Source organism: Cebus imitator, unplaced genomic scaffold, assembly GCF_001604975.1.
Source record: "Cebus imitator isolate Cc_AM_T3 unplaced genomic scaffold, Cebus_imitator-1.0 Scaffold42, whole genome shotgun sequence".
NCBI classification, from domain to species: Eukaryota; Metazoa; Chordata; class Mammalia; order Primates; family Cebidae; genus Cebus; species Cebus imitator.
Window position 1 is genome coordinate 12572520 of NW_016107357.1, and position 11823 is coordinate 12584342.

Genomic DNA, 11823 nt, shown 5'->3' on the forward strand with positions numbered 1-11823 from the left:
ACATGGCACATTCTATCTCATGATGTGATTTGGTTTTATATGCCCGTGCTCTCCTTCTGGCCTGGAGGTGAGCTGCTTAAGGACACAGAGCCCACGTGTAGCCCTTCCTCGGACCCACTGTCTTATATAGCAGGTGCTACCCAGGGGGTGCTCTAGAAGCTTTCTTGAATGAACCAAAGAGAAGGGTTGAGTCAGCGGCCTAGGAGCAAGCTTGCATGGACTTTGGTGTCCTGAAACCAGCCAGTGTCCGGGAACCACCCCGCAGCTGCTGGAAGATGCTAGAAATTGGAATTCCATCTCATTCCTAGGCATCTGCGGCCACTCATCTCTTTTCAGGGTCATCGGTCATCCCCATTGTTCCCCCCCATCCCCCGCACTTTGTATAAATAAGTCTCTCACATCCCTCCATCTTCTCCATCACTGTGTGGTCACTTCTCAAATCACGCGTCTGGAAGGCGCCCTCCTATACCCCGTGCTGAAGGCCTCCCACACTTCCCCTCTTGTTTCCTCCAGAAATGAGCCACAGTGAAAGCAAACTTTCTGAGGTCCTGAGATCCCGGGAACAGGCTGTGAGGTCCGCTGGTCCCGCCCGCTCCAGCTGCGTGTGTGTGTGTGTGTGTGTGTGTGTGTGTGTGTGTGTGTGTTGTGTGTGTTTGTGTGTGTTGTGTGTGTGTGTTGTGTGTTTGTGTGTGTGTGTTTGTGTGTGTGTGTGTGTGTGTGTGTGTGTGTGCGCGCGCGCGCCCGTGTGTGAGGAGCCAACGCTGGAGAGGAAACCTCTGCCTCGCTGAGCAGAAGAAAGGAGCCGCCCCCTGCGTCGCCAGCCCCCTCCCCACTTCCCGTCCTGCGCACCGCTCCCTTCCCCCGCCTCTGGCCTCGGGGAGCGAGCAGCCAGCTGCTCCGGCGGAGCGGGAGGAGCCGGCAGCGGGAGGAGCATGCCAGGCGGGGGTCCTCAGGGCGCCCCGGCCGCCTGCGGCGGCGGCGTGGGCCACTGCGCAGGTAGGGGAGCTGCCACCGCGTCCTAGCATGTCCTGGGGGGTCCTGGCAGGGAGGGCGCGCTGTGGCCCGCAGGAAGTCGTGTAGGTCGGGGCGTGCCTACCCCTTTCGAGGTGAGGAAACTGAGGCAGGACGCGCGGCGTGCGGGGTTGAGAGAAGAGCCAGTCTTGGGCTGCCAGCCCGGTGCCAGCGCCAAGCCGGGCCAGGTTCCTGACCCAGGACTGTGCAGCTATCCCTGGGACCAGCAGTTTTCGAAACGGCAGGAGTCTGACCCGCGCCCCCGCTGCGTGTCCTGGTGACCGGGGAGGGTTGCCAGGGCGTGCTTGGGGTTTGGATCCGTCCCGGGACACCTGCGCCGCGCACACTCTCCTTGCGGTGCGCCCCAGCCTGCGCCCCCAAGGGACAGGGGACATCCCACCTTAATCCCCAGACCCAGCTGGATGTCTGGTTCCACCCCTTCGGGCACCTAGAGGGAGGACGCTGGGAGAGGAACTGGTGCCTGTGCCTCCCCTAGGGGCTGCTCTGAAATCAGTTCCACCGCCCACTTCCTGCTAGGCGCGCCCACGGCCCAAGCCGGAGACTGCTCGGTTTCCACCGCCCGGAGCGCGGTCTTAGTGATGACCACTGAGTGGATGGTTGTTTTTCAGCAATGACAGGACCTCTACCTTCTCACTCTTAAAATATTCGCAAAGGAATGTGAGGTTTTCCAAAGTCAGTGAAATTTGGAGTTAGGGAGTGCTTGCTGCCTTGTGTCCTTGCTGGACGAGGACAGGGCTGGGTCAGTCGCTTAACCTCTCAGAGCCTCAGTCTCCTGAAATGTAAAAGAGAACACTCATAATCTGGCCTCCCTGTGCCATTAGCTTTGTTGTATGGGAATTCACTTTGCAAAGTGTTATCATCGACTGGACAAATTTGAGTTGAACAGCACTAGGACCACATGAGCTGCGGTTTGGAGACAGTCCACCTGCATGTCAATCCTGGACTTAGCTATGCCTCAGATTCCCCATTTATAAAGTGGACACTATGACAGTACCTGCTTCATAGTGTTGTTATGCAGTTTAACTGTGACGGTGGACGTGAAGCACCTCACCCAATGTCTGAGATACCCAGCAAAAAACCTTAGTGGCTATTTTTACTAAGCAAACTCTAAATAATTGGGAGTAATGTGATTTTATTTTATTAATGTAATAAAATCCAGTTGGATTTTATTAATGTAGGAATAGCAGGACATTTAAAAATAAATGTAGTTTTATTACACTTCACATGATACAAGAAGTCCTCTGAGGTTCAATTCTGTGCCACAGAACAAAAAGAGCCCTGGACAAGAGACATGCTGCTTTTCTGGCTCTTGGAGTTTGAGCCTGTTTTCTCATCTGTTTACAAAAAAGATAAAAGAAAAATGGGGGTAGTAATTACTGCCTTTTGTTCTCATGGCGTTGTCTGAGGATCAAATGAGGTAAAAGATCTTAAGGCACCTCATGGAGTATGAGTCACTATGCACATATCACACATGATAGTACTAGGAGGGAAGAATAACATCTGTGGGTTTTTAGAACTTAAAATGTGCCAGACATCTCATTAGGAATTCCTTTGATGAACTCCTCCCTGCATCTTTATGGGACTGGGATGACAGTCCTCATTTCTCTATGACAGAGTTGAGGTTCAGGGTCACCGTGCTTGGTTCCCAAGCTCACAGAGCTCTTAAGCGTAAAGCCAGGATTAGAACCCTGGTGGGTGCCACTCACAGCTGTGTTCTCGGCCACTGGCCAGACTGAAATTATAGGGTGGAGCCGTGATTCAGAACAGACCTATATTAGATTTTAGATAACTTTTTGTTTTTCTTTAAGAGATACAGGGTCTTGCTCTGTCACTCAGGATGGAGCGCAGTGGCACAGTCATGGCTCGTTGTAGCCTTGAACTTCTGGACTCAAGCGATCCTCCTGTCCCAGCTTTCTGTGTAGCTGGGATTACAGCCACATGTCACCATGCCCAGCTAATTATTTATTTAGAGATGGAGTCTTGCTATGTTGCTCAGGCTGGTCTTGAGCTCCAGGCTTCAATCATTCCTCCCACCTGGGCCTCTGAAAGCACTAGCATTACAAGCGTGAGCCACTGGGCCCAGCATGCATCCTGCATGTCTATAGACTCAAAATGTAAGACTGAATTGTTAGTTCTGGCAAACGAGGCTTTGGGGTAATTTTAATTTCTTTCAGCCTTGTTTTATAAAATATACTTATAAACTATCTTCTTGTATAATGAATGATGACAATTTGCAGAAAAGTTATTAAAACATTGAAGGAACAGACTGTGAGATCTCATTGCAAATCTCGAAGTGGTATCTGGATTAATGTTTTGTTTTGACACTCATTTGCCAGAACCTTTAGGATACCACATGAGGTGTTAACAGGGATCCAGGCTCTGGGTGTCGTGGTTACCTTGCAGGGCTGGGCCCCAGGACTTTTCTGCAGAAAACTCATTGCTCACCCAAGATGCCACCAGAGGAAGCAGAAACTTCCAAGAGGAGCATGAATGCTCTTTGTGCTGCAGAAACAATTCCTAGTTTGTTTCCTAAATTAAGTTTATCTTACTGGTTTTTGTTTTTCCAGAAGCAATGCTTGCTCATTACAGGAAGCATAGAGAAAACTGTAAACAAGTAAATGAACATTAAAAACTACTGTATTCTCAGCAAGGTAGACAAATAGCTTGGTGTCTCTGTTCTTGTAACCCATTTTTCTTTTTTTTTGGAGACGGAATTTTGCTCTTGTTGCCCGGGCTGGAGTGCAATGGCATGATCTTGGCTCACCACAACCTCTGCCTCCTGAGTAGCTGGGATTATAGGCATGTGCCACCATGCCCAGCTAATTTTGTATTTTTAGTAGAGACAGGGATTCTTCTCCATGTTAGTCAGGCTGGTCTCAAACTCCCGACCTCAGGTGATCCACCCATCTTGGCCTTCCCAAGTGTTGGGATTATGGGTGTGAGCCACCGTGCCTGTTCTCTTGTAACTCATTTTTCTATGCTGCATGTATCCATTTGTGTCTTTCAAAATGGGATGCAAACTATTACTATTTTGGTTAAATGGCAAAAATAGCACTTGCTAATTGCTCAAATGTTATGACATTACTGTAGAAAAAAAGTCAATTTCTCATGTTCATTAAAAAGTTTTCTTTTTATAAAATCTAAATATTTTGATTGGAGTAGGATTAGTGACTAAATTGTTGATGTTTGAATTTTATGGTGGTTTTGGTTAAAGTTTGATGCAGGACCTTCAGAGCAAAGAGAGGGTACAATGGTGACCTTTAAACAATATTTTTTTTTTTGAGACAGAGTCTTGCTCTCAAAAATCACACCACTGCACCAGGCTGGAGTGCAGTGGTGTGATTTCGGCTCACTGCAACCTCCGCCTTCCAGATTCAAGTGATTCCCTTGCCTCAGCCTGCTGAGTAGCTAGGACTACAGGTGCGACCACCACACCCAACTAATTTTTGTTTTTTTAGTAGAGATAGGGTTTCACCATGTTGGCCAGGATGGTCTCTATCTCCTGACCTCATGATCTGCCTGCCTCAGCCTCCTAGGGTGCTGGGATTACAGGCATGAGCCACCGTGCCTGGCCCCTTAAACAAGATTTAAAGACCAGCACACAAAGCTTCTGAGTACAAAAATAGGTAATATTTTAGGTTAGGGTCATTAGACCCTAACCTAAATTAGGATCATTCTTTTTTTTCCTTTTTCTTTTTTTTTACTTAAAAAAGATGGGATCTCCTTATGTTGGCCAGATTGACCTTGAACTCCGGGCCTCAAACAACTCTTCTGCCTTGACCTCCCAAAATTCTAAGATTATGTATGTAACCATCACACCTGACCAGAATGATTCGTTTGATGGTAATGACGGTAATTCAGTTTATATGCTGTGTGCTTATGCAACCCAAGCGAAGCCCACTGCTTCCAGAGATTCCCTTGGCAGCCACCCTGGGTTGAGGAGGGGCCCCTCCTGGCATAGCTGGAACCACCGGTGAACAGCCATTTTTCCGTCAGCACCATTTAGTCATATAAGACTTTTGGCCTCAAAGAGTCTTCTGTTGTTAGTTCCTGATTCTAATGACTCTGTGGTAAAAATTCCTTAGCAAATGACTTCTGTGCAACAATCATGCAATGTTTAAAATTCCAGATGCTTTAGCCGTTCAGAATCCGTTTGTTCTTTCAAAACCAGAGTTCACCAGCTGCTCCTCTTGAGCCAAGACTTTGCAATCAGCTTTTAAATGTTCACACCAAGTAGAAGCAAGAAGGGTAAACTGCGGCTGGCCAATGAATGAAATATTGATATTTAGCTTTAGAAGGTAGGCAGGGACTGCACACTGCTGCCTCACAAAGCACAGATCTGATTGGGCTATTGTTCCTCTGTGGAAAGGGCTTTCAGAGACTCATTCTCTCTCCTAAGCAAATTCTTAGCGTCCCTTTTCAAGCCCTCCATACACTGGCCCTTAAACGCCTAAAACTGACATGCTGGCCTTTTTATTGTGAACATTATTCTGTCCACCAAGAATATTACAGAACCCATCTTCCTTGCTCCCAATCTGAACACATCAAAATGTCATTCCTCATTTACGATCTAGCCAATAATCCTTCTCAGCCTTCTCTGGTTCTCTGGAATCATCTGCTCTTTCTTCTCTTTTAGTTTATTATGGATATAACCTGTTTTTCTGACTCCAGTATAAACTCCTTTAGCTCAAGGTGGTTGTCTGGCTTATCTCCTTACTCCCTCATCTATATAGTACACTTATGGTTTACTCTTTTCTCACTGGATTAGACCAAACTCTTAATTATATTTAGGATGGATTAATCCAGTGTGTAGATTAATGAAGTCTATTATTTTTATATCATTTGAAACCAATCAAGAGTTTTAGAAGTTCAGTTTAAGTATTTATTGAGATGCACGAACCATATAGTCAGATACCATGGTAGCTCTTGAATATAAAAAATATATATACATATATTTGTGTATATATAAACTGATATATAAATTTAAATATAGTTGTCCATACCATTGAGAAGCCTATAGTCCAGTGGAAAAAGAGAATTAATTCTCATGAAGTTTCTGGATATTGTTTCATCGGAATGGTTGGGCACATCGGGGTATACCAGATCATTAAGAAGTTTCTAGCACCTACTGGATGCCTAATAAATACTTTACAGTCTGGATGGATAGATGGAGGAAAGAAAAGACTTCTTTAATTTATAATTTACCTATTGCCGAATTTACTCCTAGGTATGATAATTATGAAAACAATTTACTCAATATTGATTTCCACACTGTGTATGAAAATGTGCTGCTCTTTCAGAAAGAGATATATAGTTCTCCATTTGTAGAACACTGAGTTAATTTCCTGGTTGTGGTATTGCTTTTGCTTACTTTCACTCACATCTTCTCCTCTGTAGGCTGGTAGCTCTGTAGGGTAGACACATGCTTTGGGAGGCCTGCAGCTGTTTGTGTCTGAGGGCCGTGGTGAAGGGGAGTGACTCACTGACCCAGAACTCATGATCTCTTCTCTCACCCAGCTGGCTAATCGGCCTTGGGGACAGGAGGATGAGCTCTGCAATCCCTCCTAATCATGCAGCTTTTGTGTGTCTTTCTTTACTTGACTTAAATTGTAATTTGAATGAAAAAATGGACAAGTTCTATCATTTGAATTTAACCTTTATATATTTTCTTGACTGTGATTTGGGATTACCTAAGTGCATTCATTTAAATATTTATTGTGTGAAAAGTTTTTTGAAACTTGTTTTGGAAAGCATAAGGTAATAAATGATAAAAGGTGTTGGTATTATCTTTGTTTTTCCCATTTCAAGGAGTCAGAACAGGCTCAGTGGAAACAAAATGAGATATCCTATGGGAGTTACTTTCCCTTCAGCTAATCTGGATATGAATTTATATTGATACTATCTGTAAAATTTTGTTCAGCTTTTTTAACTTTAATTTTTAAAAATTTTACTTTAAGTTCTGGGATACGTGTGCTGAACATGCAGGTTTGTTACACAGGTATACATGTGCCATGGTGGTTTGCTGCAGTATCAACTTGTCATCTAGGTTTTAAGCTCTGCATGCATTAGATATTTGTCCTGATGCTCTCTCTCCTCTTGTCCCTCACCCCGCAGCAGGCCCCAGTGTGTGATGTTCCCCTCCATCTCATTGTTCAACTCCCACTTATGAGTGAGAACATGTGGTGTTTGATTTTCTGTTCTTGTGTTAGTTTGTTGAGAATGATGGTTTCCAGCTTCATCCATGTCCCTGCAAAGGATGTGAACTCATTCTTTTTTTATGGCTGCATAGTATTCCATGGTATATATGTGCCACATTTTCTTTATCCAGTCTATTATTGATGGCCATTTGGGTTGGTTCCAGGTTTTTGCTGTTGTAAATGGTGCTGCAATAAACATACATGTGCATGTGTCTTTTTAGTAGAATGATTTATAGTCCTTTGGGTATATACCCAGTAATGGGATTGCTGGGTCAAATGGTGAATTTTTCATTTATATAAATTTATGGGGTACAGTGCAATTTCATTACATGTATAGTTTGCCTAATGGTCAAGTCAGGGCTTTTAGGATGTCCATCACCCAAATAATATACATCATATTCATTAAGTGATTTCTCATCCTTCACCCCCCATCCTCACCCTTCCGAGTCTCCCTCCATTGTCTGTCATTCTACTTTCTGCATCCATGTGTGCACATGATTTAGCTCCCACTTATAGGTGAGACCATGTGATATTTGTCTTACTGTGTCTGATTTGTTTCATTGAAGATAATGGCTTCCACTTCCATCCATGTTGTTTCAAAAGGCATGATTTCATTTTTTATGGCTGAATAGTTTTCCGTTTTGTATGCATACTGTATTTTATTTATCCAATCCTCTGTTGGTGTACATGTAGGTTGATTCCATATTTTTGCTGTTGTGAATGTTGCTGTGATAAAACGTGAGTGCAGGTATTTTTTGGATACATTTGATTTCTTTTCCTTTAGGTAGATACACAGTAGTAGGATTGCTGTATTAAATGGTAGTTTTATTTTTAGTTCTTTGGGAAATCTCCATACTATTTTCCATAGAGGTTTCAATAATTTACATTCCCACCAATGGTGTATAAAAATTTCCTTTTCACTGTTCACTGCATCCTCTTCAACATCTGTTATTTTTTGACTTGAATAATGGCCATTCTGACTGGCATAAGGTGGCATCTTATTGTGGTTTCAATTTGCATATCTCTGATTAGTAGTAATGTTGAACATTTTTTCATATACTTGTTGGCCATTTGTATGTCTTCTTTTGAAAAATGTCTATTCATGTCCTTTTCCCACTTTTGGATGGAATTATTTTTGTTATTGTTGTTGAATTGTTTGGGTTCCTTGCATATTCTGGATATTGTTGGATGCATAGTTTGCAAATATTTTCTCACATTTTGCAGGTTGTTGGTTCAGTCTGTTATTTCCTTTGCTCTGCAGAAGCTTTTTAGTTTAGCAAAACACCATTTGTCTATGCTTTTTTTTGTTGTTGTTGCCTGTGCTTTTGAGGTCTTAGTTATGAATTATTTGCATAGACCAATGTCCAGAAGAGTTTTCCCTTGGTTTTCTTCTATTATTTTTATAGTTTTTGGTTTTATTTTTAAGGCTTTAATTAATCTTTAGTTAATTTTTGTTTATGGTGAGGTATAGGAGTCCAGTTTCATTCTTCTGCATATGGCCATTCAATTTTTCCAGTATCATTTATTGAAAGGGGTGTTCTCTACCAGACTTCAAATTATACTACAAGGCTACAGTAATCAAAACAGCATGGTACTGGTACCAAAAACAGAGATATAGACCAATGGAACAGAACAGAGACCTCGGAGGCAACACAACATATCTACAACCATCTGATCTTTGACAAACCTGAAAAAAACAAGCAATGGGGAAAGGATTCCCTGTTTAATAAATGGTGTTGGGAAAACTGGCTAGCCATGTGCAGAAAGCAGAAACTGGACCCCTTCCTGATGCTTTACACTAAAATTAACTCCAGATGGATTAAAGACTTAAACATAAGACCTAACACCATAAAAACCCTAGAAGAAAATCTAGGCAAAACCATTCAGGACATAGGCGTAGGCGAGGACTTCATGACCAAAACCAAAACCATTGGCAACAAAAGCCAAAATAGACAAATGGGACCTAACCGAACTCCACAGCTTCTGCACGGCAAAAGAAACAGTCATTGGAGTGAATCGGCAACCAACAGAATGGGAAAAAATTTTTGCAGTGTACCCATCTGACAAAGGCCTGATATCCAGAATTTACAAAGAACTAAAACAGATCTACAAGAAAAAAACAAGCCCATTCAAAAGAGGGCGAAGGATATGAACAGACACTTTACAAAAGAAGACATACATGAGGCCAACAAACATTTAAAAAATGCTCATCATCACTGGTCATTAGAGAAATGCAAATCAAAACTACATTGAGATACCATCTCATGCCAGTTAGAATGGCAATCATTAAAAAATCTGGAGACAACAGATGCTGGAGAGGATGTGGAGAAATAGGAACACTTTTACACTGTTGGTGGGAGTGTAAATTAGTTCAACCATTGTGGAAGACAGTGTGGTGATTCCTCAAGGACCTAGAAATAGAAATTCCATTTGACCCAGCAATCCCATTACTGAGTATATATCCAAAGGATTATAAATCGTTCTACTATAAGGACAAATGCACATGAATGTTCATTGCAGCACTGTTTGCAATTGCAAAGACCTGGAACCAACCCAAATGCCCATCGATGATAGACTGGACAGGGAAAATGTGGTACATATACACCATGGAATATTATGCAGCCATCAAAAATGATGAGTTCATGTCCTTTGTAGGGACATGAATGAACTTGGAAACATCATTCTCAGCAAACTGACACAAGAGCAGAAAATCAAACACCGCATGTTCTCACTCATAGGCGGGTGTTGAACGATGAGAACACATGGACACAGGAAGGGGAGCACTACACACTGGGGTCTGTTGGGGGGAAATAGGGGAGGGATGGGGGGTTGCGGAGGTGGGGAGAGATAGCATGCGGAGAAATGCCAGATATAGGTGATGGGGAGGAAGGCAGCAAATCACACTGCCATGTGTGTACCTATGCAACAATCTTGCATGTTCTTCACATGTACCCCAAAACCTAAAATGCAATAAAAAAAGAAAAAAAAAAGAAAAGGGTGTTCTTTGCCCAGTGTATGTTCTTGTCAATGTTGTCAAAGATCAGTTGGTTGTAAATATGTGGCTTTATTTCTGGGTTTTTAATTTTGTTTCATTAATCTATGTGTCTATTTTTATACTAGCCTATTTTTTGCCTATTGCTTTATTTACTTCTTATTCTCTCTTTTAATGAGTTACAGATCCTTTTTAAAAGACAGTATCTAAATTAGGAGACTGTCTTTGCCAATAAAATGAATAATTATTAATCATTTACAGAGCAGGGAAAGTGTGAATCACCAGGAATTTAGTGGAGAGAAATCCACTGTTTTGGATATGTCTTTGTATTAGTCTGGGGTAAATTTCTTGAGGACAAACCTTTTCTCATTTGCCTTCTTATAATTCATGCTAGATATATAGTAACAATAAAGACTTGTTGAATTGGGTTGGTTTAAGACAGCATGTGTAATATAGCCACCATGGCATGCAGGAGAAGGTAGAATTGCCCCCAACCAGGAGTGGCTCTTGAAAGATTGCATGGAGATTAGGTAACAGTTAGGTTAGAAAGCGGAGCACAAGGCACTTGTCTTAATGTTGCTTTGGGTCACAAGCACACTTTCATGTAGATTGCATGTGCAAGATCAATATGCTAGAAGTGGCAAAAATCTCTAAAGGGGCCTTCAGCTACACATTTCGCGAGAGAAAAGTGTCCATTCCCCATATCAAAGCGCATCATCATGATTTTAATTTGGAGTGGATTTAGGGGACTGATGAACCTGGGGCACTGCAGCATCCCCCTAACCAACCCTTGCACCTCTGGTGCTCCCAACACCTCCTGGGTTCATCATTTATCATGGAGTATGGTGCATTCCTGAAACACTGGACAAATGCATCTTCTGGAAGCACAGGGCTATATTCCAAAGGTAAATGTCATTTAAATTGTGATCAAAATACTTTAACTTGCTTATTATTTTTGTGGATAAGTGTTGGTTAACCACAACCGGCTGAGCCGCCAGGTGAAAGGACATGGATGGGGAAGGAGGGTCGGGGCCCTGCGTAAGTCCTCTAGTGTCTCTAGATCTCAGTGCCCTCCCTTGTAATAATATCAGCCCTTAATTTACAGAGTTGTGGTGAAGGTCCAATATGATCAGTGTTTGTCACAACCTATCATCATTTATGCGTAGAGAACTGCTTTTACTATAAACTTGGTTGTACTATCCCCAGCATCCAGTCCTGCCTGTAATCTGTTTGCGTTATTGCTTGTCCAGTGATCTGTGGCTCCCTCCTGTCCTAATCCAGTCCAAGTAGATTAATGTTGCCTGATTCACGTTAGTGTTTCTACAGATATCTAATGTTGTCTGAATCACATTAGTGTTTCTACAGCGAAATAGATGCTTGTTCCCACTAAGTAGGATAAAGACTCTAAATTGCTTCACATCTGTGCACATGAGGTTCTGCCACCATGTGAGTTCAGTCAGATCAGATTACTGCCAGATGAATTAGAGAAAGCTTGTGGTTCTCAGAGAATTTTGGATTTTGGAATTAGAGATGATGATGGATCATGGACTTGTACTTAATAGCTGTTTTGCTACTTCCCCTCCCCTCCCCTTCTTTTCCTCC

The 11823-nt window shown here is 42.7% G+C and overlaps 1 protein-coding gene across 6 annotated transcripts in view; it reads left to right on the forward strand.

The window, feature by feature from the left end:
• The first annotated feature begins 763 nt into the window (after window positions 1–763).
• The window catches only part of DISC1 (DISC1 scaffold protein), a 368084-nt gene continuing 357024 nt past the window's right edge, over window positions 764–11823 (forward strand). For 2 of the 6 annotated variants that reach the window (XM_037737791.1, XM_017526543.2), the window contains exon 1: window positions 764–996. In XM_037737791.1, coding sequence (XP_037593719.1) covers window positions 933–996 — 64 coding nt within the window. In that variant the 5' untranslated portion in view covers window positions 764–932. The remainder of the gene's footprint in view (window positions 997–11823) is intronic. The other 4 variants (XM_017526541.2, XM_037737790.1, XR_001824523.2 and 1 more) reach the window with 3 other exon arrangements.